The following is a 16,590-nucleotide window of genomic DNA, read 5'->3' as shown; positions in this document are numbered from 1 at the left end:
ATGGGATTCACGACTCCAATAATTGACTCGATTTTGGGCTGGGGCTCTTGTGCGCTTGCATGTACCATCAAAAGAATTTGTATTGAGTATTTGTGCGCTGATTTACTTCATGACTGATGACACCTGAGAAGTTGCATTCTTATCATTTGTGGCGGGTTTTATTAATTGTTTCAAATTCAATAGACTTCTCTTTCTTAAAATGAGAATTAGATGGACATGGTTTTGGGACGTAATCAATTCATTGTGGATATTGTAATTGTTTAATCGAAACCTGTAAATTCTTCCCCATTGCCATTTGCATTTGGAGCATCTTCCTTCGCTGCGATTCTTGCCTGTCGTTCCTGTTCATTCTTTGCCCTAATATCCTCAACCATGCGCTCTGTCTCACGCGCCTTTTGCTTCTCCTCCTCTGGCAGCTGTTCCCATCTCTCCAACTCCTTTCGTGACTTCTTGGCCTCTCTGCGTTTGAACTTCTTATCTCGTGCCTCTTGGTTTTGACTCCAAGAGGAATTCTCAACCGCACGTCGCTTTCGGGAGTCCTCCTGGGTACCCTGGGTTTGGGCCTGGGCCTGGGCTTGCGCATATTCTTCCATCATCTCCTTGCGCCGCTTCTCTTTCTGCTTATCCTTGTAGGTAAAGTTATCCCAGTCTAGACTAACGCCCAATGTGCGATCTCCAGTAAAACTGCGTAGCTCGGGCATCTTGGGCAACTTGAGCAGACCCCATGCCTTGCCGAGGGCTTCCCAGTCAAGATCTGCGACTCGGAAGATGCTGCTTGCCTGGTGCTTGCTATAACTTCGGAGCCAGCTAACGAATGCCTTTTGGCCCTTATCGTGATGATTGCGGTCTTGTCGCATAATCTTGCGGACGGCTTCCGTTGCAGCGGCAGCATCATCGTCCGAAGGAATAGGGAGATTATAGGGAGCTACTGGGGTCTTGCGAACCTCGAGGAATGAAACATAGTCTTCTTCCCGTCCCGGGTGAAGGAGGACGATACTCAGACCTCGGCGCCCGGCACGCCCGGCACGACCGCATCGGTGGATGAAAGTTTTCGGGTCAGATGGAGGATCGATTTGCACGACCAAGTCAACGGATGGAATATCTAGACCTCGAGAGGCGACATCGGTCGTAAGAAGGATGGAGGGGGTGGTGGCGGTGGTGAAGCGAGTAAAGTTCTTTTGGCGCACGTTGGAAGCATGTTTGCCATGAAGCGGAACGAGTGAAAACTCGTCTCCCAAGATTAGCGGAAGCATCATCGTAAGATAATCAACACTTGAGCATGTTGAAACAAAGAAGATTGTCTTCTGGGGTGTCGGTTGGACGGTTGAGAGGATTTGTTTCAGGATAGAGTATTTATGCGCCGGGGGTGTTGTCAGGTAAGTCATTTGCAGACTGATAGCAATGTCAGAACTGGGAAATTGAATAATGCTGAATAGTCACGATCAACATACCTTGCTGGTGTGCGCTTGTCTTCAACTCCGGAGCCGCCCCTGACCTTGACAGCTACTTTGACAGGATTCCGGAGACCCACACGGACGATTTGGTCAACTGCTTCGCTGATACTGGCACTAAAAAGACCCGTCCTTCGCTGCTTGGGCAGATGGCGGAGAATCCTCTGAAGATCATCCTTAAAGCCGAGATCTAGAAGTCTGTCCGCCTCATCAAGGACCAGCATTTCGAACGATGACTGCGGACAGTGTACATGGGGCGACGACAACAGTTCGAGGAGTCTTCCCGGGGTGGAAACCAAAACGTTCGGTGATCGCTTGAGGAATGAACTGAGATCCTCCGCAGGGGTTGTTGTACCGCCTAGCAAGAGCTGGGGGACCACTTTTAAGGTGGAAGATGAGGATTTGGGACGAGGCGCATCTCCTTCGGGTGGATTAATCGCCGCCGCAGATGCGGGGTGGAATTCGAGTAGTGATAAAAGGACTTGGTAGATCTGCGACGCAAGTTCTCTAAGAAAAGAATAAGAATTAGCAAGGAGTATCTTTTCACCAATCGCGCCGGAGCTTACCTTGTTGGGGAGATAATGATTGCTCCAATATGGTGCTTTTTAAGAGGCTCATCAAGGCGAAGAAGCTTTTCCACCACGGGGATTAGGAAGGATAGAGTCTTTCCACTACCAGTAACAGCCTCCACAACCACATCCTTGTGCGCCATGAATAGCGGAATGGCCGAGGCCTGAACTGGGGTCATGCGGGTGAAGCCCATAGAGGATACGGCGTCGAGACCCCATTGCGACAGTGGAGGGTTGAGGCCATCCCATGTCCGGGACGACGTGGTGGGCTTTTGCTTCGGCTTTGGGACCATTTTCACCCTAGTTTGATATGAAGTTCAAGGGCATTGGAAACGTTGATCGAGATCTCCATCTCCGCAGAAAAAAAAACCCGCCAAGAATGCAAATTGTTATCGATAAGACCCACACGTGACCCATAACCCCGGCCCCGAACTCTTCCTGGCCGCGGCACTGCCGGATGACTGCCCTTTCTTTTTTAACAAACTTCGCGCCTAACACTGCCTCGTTCATTCTCGGGCGTTATCTTCCCCTTTCTTGCGCACTCAATAATGCGCTACAATTATTCTCTGTGTTTCAACACCTATTGTCCCTGATCGACCTTGCGCGGGTGCCCAGAACGATCGCCCATCATTCCGTCGTTAGGAAGATCATTGATACCCTGTGGCAGTCTTACTAGCGACACCGTGAATCCGTGTGCTCGGCCATTGCTTGGCCTCATTCATACCCCGGCACTTCCACCATTCGCCGTACGATCGTCCAATATGCCTTCGACGCCAAATACCGTTCCGGAGACCCCCCCGAGTCATCTCTCCCTCACCCTCCCTCTCCGACAGATCTGACGCACGTGATGGATATCTTGCGCCCACAACACGCTCAGCAGCTCGCCGACAGAACCTTTCGGGGGTTTCAGAAGAGAGTTCGGGATCAGGGAGATCTCGTAGTCCACCTGAATCTACCCCTAGTCGGTCAACGCGGCAGCGTCGGTCCAACCCCATGATCCCAGCCTCGCCGCCCAACGGTAAAGCCTCCAATGGCTTTTTATCGCCCAAGCTTCCAGATGGCGCGCGCGATATATCACGATCACCATCACCGCTTGGTCTCATTCCTTTACACTCCCGCTATCGCAACTTCATTCACCGCCATGAAATCCCCCGCAAACTTCTCCACGTGTCAATCGGCTTCCTGACCCTGGGTCTGTATAGCCGCGGGGTTCAGACACTGCAGATTACCCCCGTGTTATTTTCTGCTCTTGTCCCGATCGCAGTGACTGATATTGTCCGTCATCGCTCGGAGAAGGTTAACAAACTTTACATCCGCTGCATGGGCGCTCTTATGCGTGAGACCGAGGTCTCTGGTTACAATGGCGTGATTTGGTATCTCCTCGGAGCATACGCCGTCCTGCGTTTCTTTCCCAAGGACGTTGGTGTCATGGGCGTGCTTCTTCTCAGCTGGTGTGACACTGCCGCATCTACATTTGGACGCCTTTACGGTCGCTACACTCCTCGCCTTCGACCTGGAAAGAGCTTGGCTGGAACTCTGGCTGCCTGGGCTGTTGGCGTTGCCACTGCTGCCTCATTCTGGGGCTGGTTCGTTCCCTACATGGGAGCTTTCCCCAACGACCCGCAAGACGCATTTATGTTCACAGGCCGTCTGAATTTGCTTCCCGACTGTGTTCGAGGTCTCATTGGCATGGAGCCCTCATCCGCTGGTGTCATCACTGGCCCACTGGCCCTTGGCGCGATGAGCGTCGTGTCTGGTGTTGTGGCTGCTGGCAGCGAGTTCATTGATCTGTGGGGCTGGGACGACAACCTGACCATCCCAGTTCTGAGTGGGCTGGGACTTTGGGGATTCCTCAAAGTATTTGGCTAAATACAGCATATTCCTTCTTTTTATTATATTTTCCCCCTTTATGGCGCAGCAGGCATATCTCTTCTCATGTATTGGCGTTGCATGCTTACATGATTGGATGTTTAGCTTTCTCGGGCATGGTATTGCATCGGATTCGAATGCTGGCTTAGACAGGGCGAACAGTCGATGTAGTTTCGCCACACTATAAATATTGTTATCCCCTTGTGATTAATCGTTTTCTCAGCTAGAGAAAGAAAATATTTGAACCACGAACCCAAAACTTGAATGTGACTAGTAGGCCCAGACGATTGCTCTCCCGATATTTGCCGAATAATCTCTTCGCATGTACTTTCCCATTAACCGCGGCAGTCATACGACAAGAGATATGATTACCAGGGAATGCCAAGCTAGGGCTCGATCGAACGGAAGCTCGGTCGGCGCTCGGAACTGGCGATCCGATCCCGATTAGAGGCTGGTAACTAAACAATGGCCCACCAAGCATTTCCAAGGTCACCAGGAGTATAAATAGTATTAGATAATGGGATAAAGAAATACTTGATCACTGAGGGAAGACTGTCTTCTCTACTCTAGAACTGCTGCCGATCATGCACGATTCCTCACTTAAATCTAGCCGTGATGGCTTCCAATGGACCGAAGAAACTGGCCTTGTCGCAGGCGTGCCTACTTTGGGCCTTATACAGCCATCCTCTCATTGCAGCAAAGAGAAGGTTTATGATGTGTTAGTTATTGGAGGCGGTTATGCTGGACTAACGGCCTCGCGCAATCTCGCGCTTGCCGACAATCAAGTCTTACTATTGGAGGCTCGTGATCGGATTGGAGGTCGTTCATGGTCTTCAAATATCGACGGATACCCCTATGAAATGGGCGGTACTTGGGTGCATTGGAATCAGCCCTTCGTCTGGAACGAGCTGCGACGATATGATCTGACGGGACAACTGGAAGTCTCGCCTAGGAAGAATGTGGAGGGTGGTGCGCGAGTCACTGTCAAGCTGAACGGAGAAATGCTTCATATTTCACATGATGAAGAGGTAGGTTCTCCTTCGTTCTAATTGAATTACCCCTTGCTAACTGAGTGGCAACTTAGGACGAGGTGATTGAGTCGGCATTCAAGAAGTTCATAAATGTCGACGGTCAATTCGCTCGTTCTATCATTCCATACCCACACGATATCGAATTCAATATGGAAGGTGTTCTTTCTTACGATAAGATGTCAATGGCTGACCGAATGGCCCAAGTCGCTTCTCAGTTGACACCCCTTGAAAAGAACATGTTCGAAGGGTTCCTGGCCATAACGCACGGTGCAAAATGGGACGAAGCATCATTTTTTGAGCTGCTGCGGTGGTGGGCATTGATGAACTACAACTATGCCGATTTCATGGCGATTGGGTTGACCTACAAGTTAAGATGTGGTCAATCAGCACTCGCAAGACACATCTTCGACGAAGCTCGGGGCACAGGAAAGGTCGATTACAGCTTTTCAATTGCTGTGGACACAGTGAATGACAATGGAGATTTGGTTGAAGTTACGAGCAGAGACGGATCTACTTTCAGAGCCAGGCGCATTGTGTGCACTATTCCACTGAATGTTCTACACACCATCAATTTTGTGCCAGCTTTACCGGCCCTGAAGACTGAAGCGTCCTTGATTGGGCATGCCAATCAGGTTGTCAAGTGTCATGCAGAGGTAGCAAACCCTGAAATGCGATCACTGGGTGCCACGAATTATCCAGATGGGAAGTTGACCTACACTTTTGGAGACGGAACCACTCCGGTAGGCAACACTCATCTTGTTGCATTTGGTAGCTCGCTACCCCATGTACACCTGAGCCCACAGACAGATGTGGAGACGACAAAAAAGGCCTTTGAGGCATTTCATCCTGGTATGCGAGTGAAAAGGCTGGTTTTTCACAATTGGCATGAAGATGAATTTGCCCGTGGTGCTTGGGAGTGGCTTCGACCAGGAATGACGACCAAATATCTACAGTCCCTACGTGAGAGGCATGGGAATATTCTATTTGCTAGTTCTGACTCTTCCTATGGTTGGAGAGGGTTTATTGATGGGGCAATCGAAGATGGTGGGAGAGTGTCAAGGGTTATTGATCAAGAGCTGAAAGCAGTGGTGCATCAGCACGAGTTTGTTTTCACTTCAAAGTTGTAATATATTTATGTTATTAAATTGGCACCATTGATAATAAGTCTAGTTTTTAAGATGCAATAATTCCAAGGTTCTAAGTGTAAATATCATGGATTTGGTTTCTATTCATTCTAGGTAATCAACTTGAAATACAGAGATAGAGCAGGATAATCGAACCAAGAGAATTGTTATAATAATGGAAATGGAAATCACGCATATTATCTCCCATTCCTGCAACTCATAAATTGTTTCCTTCAAGTTCCCTCGGCAAATTTAATGTTGGGGCAACGCCGATGTTTGGTTCACTCGGCCTCGGAATGCCCCATCCGAGCGCATTTCATCCACGGGAACAATTTATTCTGTTCCGATACCTGTATTTATTTTATCGCAACTTGACAGCCGAGCACCCTTCACTTTTACTCTACTCATATTCCATTTTCGATAGGAATTGCATTATCCAATATTGTCGATTGAACGACCTGCAGTTATCGTGAGGTGTCAGATTACCCAACGTGCAGCAAACGGAGACATCCCCGCAATTCCAACATGGATCAGTCACAGTTTCGGGCAGCTGCGCATTCTGCCATTGATGACAGTATGTTCACTTCTAACCCCTGAAAGACTACTTTATCGTGCTCTGTCTCACAAATTTGTGTATAGTCATCAGCCACTTTGATTCTATGCCTGAAAAGAGAGTCCTGCCAACTGTGGAACCAGGATATCTTCGTTCACTCGTACCAGAGAACCCCCCCTGACGAGCCGGAGGAATGGGCTGCCATCCAAAATGACATTGACTCCAAGATCAAGCCTGGCTTGACTCATTGGCAGTCCCCAAACTTCATGGCATATTTCCCGGCAGGAGTGACCTACCCCAGTATTTTGGGTGAGATGTACTCTGCTACATTCAATGCCCCCGCTTTTAATTGGCTTTGCTCTCCGGCATGTACGGAACTGGAAACTATCGTCATGGACTGGATGGCAAAAGCCTTCGGTCTTCCTGAGTGCTTTTTGAGCTCCTCTAAAGGTGGAGGCGTCATCCAAAACAGTGCTAGCGATGCCATTGCCACTGTTATTACCGCTGCCAGAGAAAGACGAGCACGCGAACTGGCACTGGGGGATGGCATGGAGGAAGATACTCCAGAATATGAGGACCGAAAAATCGAGCACCAGGGAAAGCTGGTTGCCATTGCTAGCGACCAGACACACAGCAGTGCTGCGAAGGGCGCATTGATTGCTGGTACTCGTTTCCGCAGTGTGCAGACCCAGCTGGCAGACAACATGGAGATGACTGCGCCACGCCTCCGAAAAGTCTTGGAGAAGTGTGAAGAGAGCGGACTCATTCCCTATCATTTGACAATGACCCTCGGAACCACAAACTCCTGCAGCATGGATCGGTACGCTGAGATCCTAGCTTTATTGAGAGAGAAGCCTGAATGGCAACGAATTTGGGTCCACGTCGATGCTGCCTATGCTGGCGCTTCTCTGATCACGGAGGAGTGTAGTCATATTGCGAAGAGTTTTGCGGAGGGTGTTGACAGCTTCAATATGAACATGCACAAGTGGCTTTTAGTCAACTTTGACGCGAGGTATGCTACTTGAACTGTATCCCAGGCTGATCGACTTGCAACTTCATCAAGCTAACTGCACTATAGTCTTCTTTTTGTTCGAAACCGGGTTGATCTAACCGACGCATTTGATATGACGCCAGCATACCTTCGCAACGCTTATTCGGACTCGGGAGCCGTGATTGACTATCGCAATTGGTCTTTCTCTTTGGGTCGTCGATTCCGCGCCCTCAAGATTTGGTTTGTGGTGCGCAGCTACGGCCTCAATGGTATGAAGGCATACATTCGCAAGACAATGGGCCTTGGTGATATCTTCGCGGATCTGATTCGTGGACGGTCTGACCTCTTTGAGATTGTCACAAAACCGGCATTCGGCTTGACTGTATTCCGCGTGAAGAACCCCCAGGCTACGTCCAACAATTCCCATGAAACAAACGGCAAGATTGCGTTGTGCAAGAGGGACAAGGAGTCTGATAGTCTGACCAAAAAGGTGTATGAGCTTGTCAACTCTAGGGGTGAGATATTCATCACTTCTACCGTGATTGATGGTGTCTATGTCATTCGGGTTGTCAGCACCAACCCCATGGCTGAGGAGAAGTATGTTCGCAATGCCTTCGACGTTATTGTTCGTACAACCGAGGAAGTACTTCGGCAGGAAAACTAGAGTGATTATTCTCTAGTTCAATAGGTAAATAAGATGATACATACAAAAGCACAAATAGAGATAGCCATGCCAATTCCAAGGTTTCTTTGCACATACATTGTCTTCCAAGCTCCTCCAATCGAATTTATTCCTATTTCTAAATTTATAAGTATCTGTTACTACGTTCTCAACTTAAAATTGATTCTATCCGGGCTAAATAGGGGCTGTCTCCGTTAATTCTAGATGGCCCCACCCATCACCTAATCTCGACCAATCGGAACTGATACGGAGACCTCGGCCTTAAATTCCGCGTTCCGAGCTGCACCTCACCTTTTTGCTTTTGCTGCATACATGAGTCGATATAATTGTCTGGTATCTACTATTGCCTTCAGAAAATGAGCTCCGGGGAGCATGCCTTTGAGGATGAGCCGCCATCATCGGAGCGAGCAAAGAAAAGAGCGAGATACACTCAAATCGCTTGGTATGGCCGAATCCCAATATTGAACTGGTCAGAATACTAACAATTATAGCAACGAATGTAAGCGGCGTAAGCTAAAATGTAGCGGCGGGGAAATTTGTACACGATGTGACCGAGATGGGGTGTCCTGTGTCTACGCTAATAACCGCGTATCGGCTCATCCGGGCGAGTTTAAGGATTCACGGTATGGTGTTCTTCAATTTGCCCGTACACAAGTGACGGTACTGAGCATGCATATAGAGTGGGCCCGCGATTCCACGCCGTGGATCAACAGCTGGAGAGTCTGCAGCGGCAAATACAACTGTTGTCGAATCGTTTGATTAAGCTCGAGTCTTCCAGTCCTCAATCGGCAGCCACGCCAAAGAATTCGGAACAGAGTGGCTTACATCGGATCTTAAATGCACCCAAATCGCCACATTACATCGGCCCTACCAGTGCTGAATTTGGGTTAAATCGACCGCAGAATGTCTCAGTCGAAGATACGCAGCACCAGGACGAGGATATGGGTATTTCCGACACACCAAGCCCCGTGGCATCAGGAGGGGAAGATTCTCTGCCAGTGGTCTCCACTGGAGATACACTAAGCCTGAGTCTTGAAGATACCTTAAATTTGGTCCAGGTCTATGAGGATAGTGTTGGAATAATGTATCCTTGTGTCGACCTGGATAGTGTTCGAGAATATGTCCATGAATATTACCGGTCGAATGGCATATATGAGATTAGCAGTGCATCAGAAGCCTTGGCGCAGGATGCACCAGATCAGGATTGGTTTACAGCCCGAGATATTCAAGTCTTGAAAATAATTCTTGCCACCGCTCTTTTGGCCGAGTCTCACGGCCGGAGTGAGTTCGCTGCCCAACTAGCGGATAGTGTGGAAGATCGATTTTCAGGCCGATTCAGGGTTGCAGAGGTGGATATGAAAGAAATTCTCATAATGACTTTATTGGTGTGTTTTCTACCTTTTACCCTGCTCTCCTTTGGTGACTACCCAGGTCCCACCAAAGCAATGGAGTAGCTGACTTCTTTTTCACTCCGTCAGTCCATTTTTCATTCATATCGCGATGATGAAGTCATCGCATGGCGATTTATACGAACTGCGTCTAGTGCAGCAATGGAGTTAGGCTTACATCGTCAGGATACCTGGCAGAGGACGGGTGGCGTCTTTCCGGGCGAGGTTGCTTGGACCTGGGCCAGAAGACTGTTTTGGTGCATCTATGTACTCGACCGCAAATGGTCTTTTGGCACTGGGCTTCCATTCGGCATTCAAGACATTGATATTGATACCAACCTGCCCGAGCCTGGCGATTCTACCCCTTATCTTACTTGTATGATATCTCATGCTCGGCTAAGCACAAAGATCTGGGGGCTTATTATGGATTGGCCGAATCGCTCACGGGTGGCCACGTCCGACCAGTGTGCTTACCTAGACACGCAAGTGCAGCAGTGGATCTGGTCTATCCCAAGCGAGCTAAGATTCGATCCGAACCAGACACCGAATTCTATAACTGGACCAGAAAAGTCGGAGCATCACGACCGCCTCATGATGCTCCAGGTACTACTTGCTTTGCAGGGAAATCAACTACGAATCCTGGTGTATCGACAAAATCTCCTTAGCAGTGAACACATCATGGAAGATCCCCAAGGCGCATCCACGGCAGTGGAAACAGCAAAGCGAACTATCCACATGCTTGAACATTTCAGTGGAGTATCGCATATTTACTTCCAGCGTCCAGAACCGTTCAATTACTTCCTGATATCAGCCTTAGCAGCCCTTTTTCTGGCTGTTATTCATGCACCGAATACATTTCGTCATGTCTGTCGGCCAGAATTCTATACGGCGACGGAGCTCGTGCGTCGCTCTGCCACTCGAGCCCAGACATCAAGACGTTTGCAGAAGATTATCCGCAGTTTGAAACAAATAAAACTGCACAAGTGCAATCCAAAGCGTGAAACAACCGGAAATCGACAGCCTATCTCGAGCCAGAAACATGGCGGAGGGAATAAAAATCCCGAACAGAATCATTTCACAAAATCACAATCTTCAACGCCCGGAGCTCAGAATATGTGGAATTTGACGTCGGCATCATCAGCTTCACAGAATGCCCTTGCGTCACATCAACCCTATGAGATGTCGAGTTCGTTCTGGGCAACGGGCTCAAATGCTGTTTCAGGAACTGAGCCGAACATGTGCGAGGACTTGAGTAGTTTCTTCGAAACTGCGGGGGACCTTTATTTTGACCCTCGGGCCTTTGATCTCCCTGGTGATGTGGATATGGGGTTTTTTGCCCCGACCGGGCTGCCTACCCCCAATGCTTTAGATATATTTGAAGCCGACAACGAGGCCTTGACACGTGTAATGGCTGACTTGCTTTAATACTGGGCCGGTGAAGATTTTTCAAGTCTTCAATCAAGCTTTGACGACAGAGTAACTACTAGTAGTTATCAGTGAGAGTTCTTTTCGGAAATAGTACTAGGACTGTACAGTGGACAGTGGAGCAAGCTTCAGCGAATCTCGGAAAACCATTGTATTGGATCAGTTCAAGTTACTTGTACCTGTGGGGTATGAAAGTACTAGTTAGTACTAGTATTATGCAGTGTACATACTAGTTAGAGTATTTTAGACTCATGAGGAGGTGATTGAATTCCTGATGCTGATGTACATATCTTCCAATGGTACATAACCGAATCCGATAATGCACCTGCTTTGGGCTTTCTTCAAAAACAGCGACTCGGTAATAAGCCAATGGTTCTGTCTTTCTTCGACTGACGCCAAACTTAGATGTTAAAAAAGCACGCTGCTGGGTATGCTGCTGGGTATATGAAGGCATTTCAAATCATATCAAGGATGCTAACGCGAGGGAGTCGCTTCTTTTTGCTTTGGTCTTTCTGACCATTTTGGGAGTGGCTCGTTGCCGTGGATGGCGCTTCTGGATCAACAGATGTATCGACTTTCCAAAAGCCATTTGAGGCTGTGACGTTTTCAATGTGCCCAATCTTTCGGGCGGGCTTTCTGCCAGCCCCCTTCGTCTTTTTGGGAGATCTGGAGATCTCTTTGGGATCATCGAATTTCTGTTTCAATGATAGACAACCAGTGTCGCGTTCGAGCTCTGACAGAATAGTAGACTTAGATGGGCTAGAATATTGGGGTTTTGGAGACAAAGGTCGACCGCCGCCAATGGCTGTTTTTTTGGGAGAAATAGTCCGCCGGGAATGACGAGATGTTGCATGCTCAAGATTTTCACAATTGGGAGGGACAACCAATGACAATGAACCAATTGCCTTTCCTACCTCGTCGATCTCATGAGCAAGCTCTTGCCGGATGTGTTTCTCCTGACATGGAGGGCGTTGGTCCAAGCCATTTGGTCTCATAGCTTCAGATTTCCTCTCCTTCGAAGCCGGAGTGCTAGTTTCAACTGCCCTGAGTCGTCTGGGTGGTGGTGGATCGATAGCATCGACAATTGAAATGTCTAGATCCTCTAATTCGACTTCTCTGGCACCTAGAACGCTGGTGCGCGATCGCATGCGTAATGGGTTTACCAAAGGGCGACGCTTGGATGTCGGTGTCGGTAATGTTGTGCATAGGTTTGAGAATGTCCCGACAAGGTCATCCACCTCCTGCGACAAAGCAGACATCTGAGCTGTAGTATCTTGCATCGAATACATACTGGGAGAGAGATCGTATCCTTCAAGGCCAATATGCTCCGGCAAAGAGGCAGTGTTGAGAGAGGATTTGCCATTTCCCGAGGCAGATGTGGCCGCTTCTAGTAACTGCGTTTTGAATGGGGGAGACAATTCGGATCTCTCCTTGGTAAGCGTACCATATTTTAAAATGCTACCTCGCTTCATCCCTGAGTCAATTGGACCCTTCTTTTTAGGCGCAGTTCGTCGAGTGGTGGGTTTCTTGGGAGCAGCCTTGCTGGCAGCCTTTTTAGCCTGTTCATCTTCCCATGTTTTAACGATTTCGGGAACCCCGAGTTTGGCTATTGTTTCGAAAACCCAGACCTTTTCAATGGCCAAAGGGTCAAAGCGTTTCGTCACTCGCGCCTTTGAAGAGGTTTGTGGCGGTGCCAGCTCGCCAATTGCCTCTCCGTTATCCTCTTCTTCGACTGCCTGTCCCGTACTTTGCGAAAGCCCGGTCTCTTCGGATGCTGGTTGAGGATTTGGTATCTCGGAAAGAAGGTCAATACCAACCACGTCGATGGGTAGCATGTCCGTTTGAAGTTCAGTCATTCCATCCGTGCCGAAGTTTGCACGGCTCCGGTGGATTTTTTGGAGCCATGGGGAGCCACAATCGGGAGCAAGTGTGCCATGCGTTAAACCCGAAACAGGTCGTTTAAGACGAAGTCTGTAGGAGACAAGGGGTTCGGCCAAGAGTTTAATTACCTTTCTGGCCCCAGAACGATAGTTCCATTCAAGATGCTCAGCGGCGAAACTTCTGATCGCCATTGGATCAATGTCCTGATCCCACTCCTCTCCTAAGCGGGCTTTCAAGCTTTCCATCTCACTTTTGGCAGAAACGCTCGGCTCGGCATAGTATTCGAGAATTGCACGATCGGGGAAATCAAGTGGGATTCGCACGGCCTTGTGCTTTGTGGTGAAATAGCCGCTCTCATTCTCTTCCAACTCGTACTGTAATCGTTCTCGCCAGTCATTCAAATCAGAGTCAAGGTCTGAAGACTTGGACTTGACTATATTTAAGAGATCTTCACCAAAGCCCGCCTTCGCGATTTCCGCGGCCAATTTGCTTCCGCATTTTAGTACACCAGATGGTAAGTAGTCCCCGCCACTAAGCATAGCAAACAAAATCATTCCAGGTCGATCGAATGGAATGTTTGAAACATGAAACTTATTGCTCATGTTGTAGCAAGTGACGTGAGTAGCGGCAGTTGTACCGGTACCACTCTCTTTTGAGAAATTCTTTATCATAAAGGTGGACCCAAACATCAATGTATCGATATCGTCGCTCATGACGGCGTCCACAATACCAGCCTGCTGCAACCGGGCGCATTCGGCCTCTGCCTCGCCTGGGGCCTCGTGCCAGGGAAACCTGAAGCGATTGATGAGATCTTTCGATCGTTGAATAATCGGTGCATTCCCGTGGCCGCGGGATGTTGTTGCCTTGCCTCTCTTGAAGGGGGGTTTTTTACTCCCATCGTAGACGAAAAGCGGATGAATTGGAAGCGCAAGGAGTTTGATCAATCGGTAGAACAGGGTCCGAATTTCAGGATTCTTGCCTCCACGGCCCGCTTGAACTTGAAACAGCCAGATTGAAATATCGACCGCAACGCGAATAGGCCTATTTTCACGCTCGAGATGTGAAACTGCTAGCTTTGACAGTGCGATGCGCTCGCCTGCGCCCAGGGCATTAATAAGTCTACTCTTGTTAGCAGGCGTGTTTTCATTCGTTCTGAACGATCGTATATCGTCGACCAGCTGCCGTTGCTAGGCACTTCGGATATAGGACGCACATCCCCGTTCTCCCTTTAGCAGAACTTACCCTGGGATTCCCATTATGCCAAAGACCCGAGATTTTGCGTAGATCGCCCTACCATGCAAACGGAAGAGCCATGTGAAGGAGGAAAAGGACGGGTAGTTGAGGTAAGGTGAGGTGAGCTTGCAAGGTTGACTAGACGGAAAGGAAAAGTAAATAAACCACGGCCCGATGAAGATCCGCGTTGCCCCCGGCTTTCAACCAGCTTTCACCACCCATCAGCTCCCACCATTTACTACTACTCCAATTGACGATTAGCGCTTCTCTTGAATATACCGAGTCCTCATCTGATGGCCGAGCAGAATTGTCCCATACGTCGCTAGAGCGAGTTCCTTACCGCGGCGGATCTCTTTGGCTCCGAGGGGCAAACACAACCGCGCAACGAAAGCGCAAGACGAAAGAGTATGACAAGCTCCACACCCACGACGAGCGACCACAAACACAATATGTCTGCGACATCCAATCTCCGCCATAGTCAGACAGCTCGGCCCTCCTCTCCCCACACACCACAGCAACCGCTCCGTTCAGCGAACACATCCTTCGCGAGCGCCTCATCACCAGGCTCGTCCTTTCGAAATGAGGACGATGCGATCATTTTCGAGATAGGAGCGCGATGGATCAGAGCTGGATTCGAGGGAAATGGTACTCCTGTATGCGTCAAACGCTTTGGACCTGAAGAAATGCGGCGAGCAGCGGACTACCGGGGATGGATTCATGGGGACATTGGCGCTGGGTCGCTACCCAAGCCTGTCAATGCGGAAGATTGGGTTCGTGATTATGAATTGTGGCAGCCCGACCTGAGGAAAATTGACTTGGGGCTAGTCGAGGATAAGATCGAACGCGTTTTCCGCGAAATCTACAACCAGTACCTGTTGACCGACGCGGGCACCTCCCGGCTGGTCCTGGCCCTCCCTGCGCTTATGCCACACCCACTACTATCGTCACTACTATCCATTATATTCGGTCGCTGGCGATTTCCTAGCATCACCCTTCTTCCGAGTGCCACAATGTCTGCGACAGCGGCAGGACTGCGATCCGCTCTGGTCGTGGACCTTGGATGGGCCGAAAGTACAGTGACAGGGATATACGAATACAGAGAGACCGTTACAAAACGGAGTACGAGAGCGATGCGCGCCTTGATGTTGGAAACGGGCCGTTTTCTCACTCGGTTGGCGTCCGGTAATGATGATGATGATGCTAAGGAGGAATCATTAGATGGTGATATCTCTGTGGGATTCACATACTGCGAAGAAGTCGTGAGTAAGTTTGCCTGGTGCAGGCAACAAGCTGAAGACCCCGACACACGGACTGCAACGGACCAGATGATCTCGATTCCCTCCCCCAAAAATCCAGAGCACGAGTACCAAGACCTCCCGCTCTCCGACATGGCAAAGTCTGTTGAAAAAGTCATGTTGGCGCCGGATGTCCCTGAGTGTGACTTGGATGATGAGGAGAAATCAATTCCCCTGCTTGTTTACAATTCTCTCCTCTCCCTGCCGCCTGATGCAAGAGGAACATGCATGGCACGCATTGTCTTCGTTGGCGGTGGAGCTCGAATTCCTGGCTTGCGCCAGCGAATTCTGAAAGAAGTACGACTGTTGATTGACCGACATGGATGGAGCCCGATTCGAGGCAAGGTCGTCGAGCGACAGCGGCAGCGATTGGAGGAATTGAAAATCACATCCCAGACCAACAATCATAGCCAGTCCCCAGATAATATCATAGCTGGCACGACGGACGATGATAAGGAGAAGTCTGATCCTTCCAATGAAGAGCCCGAGGTCGACTTCGTGGACCAAAAGTTGCGTCGACAGAACAAAGATACACCAGTACCCATCCAAGGAATTTTGCGCGAAATCGAGTCCCTGGGACCATGGGCTGGGGCTAGTCTAGTGACTAGCTTAAAGATTCGTGGAATGGTGGAAATCGAACGAGAGAAGTTTCTCCAATATGGGCTGGCCGGTGCGACTCGAGACCTGGAACAACCTGTCCCTGACCGTCGATCGGGACTTCGTGCTGGGGATCGATCCAGCTGGACCCTGGCCGGATGGGCATGAACCCCATGACTCTGCGTTTGATACTATGTTGACAGAACTTATTCTCTGTTGACCTGCTATGTCGCTCGGTAAATAGCATCTGGATACCCCCTATTATGAACATACACTTGAGATATTTATGCCTTCCCCGTAGCATGAGAGTTGGGCCCTACGGCTCTCGAGACCAAATCTCGCATGCGGTAGTTAGATGGCGAATCTGTTATCATGGAATATAGACACTTCATCGTCTTCAAGTTCTCAAGTCGCTGAGCCTCGGCTCGGGAACAAATTGAATGCGGGGGAAACGGACCCACTGGCGAACCCAATAGCTTTTGGCCTGCATTATCTTGAAGA

At 49.3% G+C, this 16,590-nt stretch overlaps 7 protein-coding genes across 7 annotated transcripts; 5 read left to right on the top strand and 2 right to left on the bottom strand.

Moving 5' to 3' along the window:
* Positions 1-260: 260 nt before the first annotated feature.
* spb4 (ATP-dependent RNA helicase SPB4) lies at positions 261-2,313 on the bottom strand (the record flags this gene model as incomplete). Its single annotated transcript, XM_057263419.1, has 3 exons — positions 261-1,392; positions 1,452-1,958; positions 2,018-2,313. The coding sequence occupies 3 exons, from the start codon at positions 2,311-2,313 to the stop codon at positions 261-263; spliced, it is 1,935 nt and encodes a 644-aa protein (XP_057125080.1).
* A 700-nt stretch (positions 2,314-3,013) lies between these two features.
* N7481_004199 (diacylglycerol/polyprenol kinase family protein) lies at positions 3,014-3,889 on the top strand (the record flags this gene model as incomplete). Its single annotated transcript, XM_057263418.1, has 1 exon — positions 3,014-3,889. The coding sequence occupies one exon, from the start codon at positions 3,014-3,016 to the stop codon at positions 3,887-3,889; it is 876 nt and encodes a 291-aa protein (XP_057125079.1).
* A 584-nt stretch (positions 3,890-4,473) lies between these two features.
* On the top strand, positions 4,474-6,047 carry N7481_004198 (flavin monoamine oxidase family protein; the record flags this gene model as incomplete). The annotated part of the gene is made up of 2 exons (XM_057263417.1): positions 4,474-4,917; positions 4,974-6,047. The coding sequence occupies 2 exons, from the start codon at positions 4,474-4,476 to the stop codon at positions 6,045-6,047; spliced, it is 1,518 nt and encodes a 505-aa protein (XP_057125078.1).
* A 522-nt stretch (positions 6,048-6,569) lies between these two features.
* N7481_004197 (putative aromatic-L-amino-acid decarboxylase) lies at positions 6,570-8,252 on the top strand (the record flags this gene model as incomplete). The annotated part of the gene is made up of 3 exons (XM_057263416.1): positions 6,570-6,618; positions 6,691-7,609; positions 7,676-8,252. 3 exons carry the CDS (start codon positions 6,570-6,572, stop codon positions 8,250-8,252), a joined length of 1,545 nt encoding a protein of 514 aa, XP_057125077.1.
* A 374-nt stretch (positions 8,253-8,626) lies between these two features.
* N7481_004196 (transcription factor domain-containing protein) lies at positions 8,627-11,083 on the top strand (the record flags this gene model as incomplete). Its single annotated transcript, XM_057263415.1, has 4 exons — positions 8,627-8,712; positions 8,762-8,893; positions 8,950-9,655; positions 9,749-11,083. 4 exons carry the CDS (start codon positions 8,627-8,629, stop codon positions 11,081-11,083), a joined length of 2,259 nt encoding a protein of 752 aa, XP_057125076.1.
* A 455-nt stretch (positions 11,084-11,538) lies between these two features.
* N7481_004195 (crossover junction endodeoxyribonuclease) lies at positions 11,539-14,220 on the bottom strand (the record flags this gene model as incomplete). Its single annotated transcript, XM_057263414.1, has 2 exons — positions 11,539-14,083; positions 14,207-14,220. 2 exons carry the CDS (start codon positions 14,218-14,220, stop codon positions 11,539-11,541), a joined length of 2,559 nt encoding a protein of 852 aa, XP_057125075.1.
* Positions 14,221-14,646: 426 nt separating this feature from the next.
* On the top strand, positions 14,647-16,257 carry N7481_004194 (putative actin-related protein RO7; the record flags this gene model as incomplete). Its single annotated transcript, XM_057263413.1, has 1 exon — positions 14,647-16,257. One exon carries the CDS (start codon positions 14,647-14,649, stop codon positions 16,255-16,257), a length of 1,611 nt encoding a protein of 536 aa, XP_057125074.1.
* Between the last annotated feature and the right edge of the window lie 333 nt (positions 16,258-16,590).

Source organism: Penicillium waksmanii (assembly GCF_028829765.1).
Source record: "Penicillium waksmanii strain IBT 27052 chromosome Unknown utg000004l:1.0-5674109.0:1.0-5678898.0, whole genome shotgun sequence".
NCBI classification, from domain to species: domain Eukaryota; kingdom Fungi; phylum Ascomycota; class Eurotiomycetes; order Eurotiales; family Aspergillaceae; genus Penicillium; species Penicillium waksmanii.
This window is presented reverse-complemented; position numbering and strand designations above follow the sequence as displayed.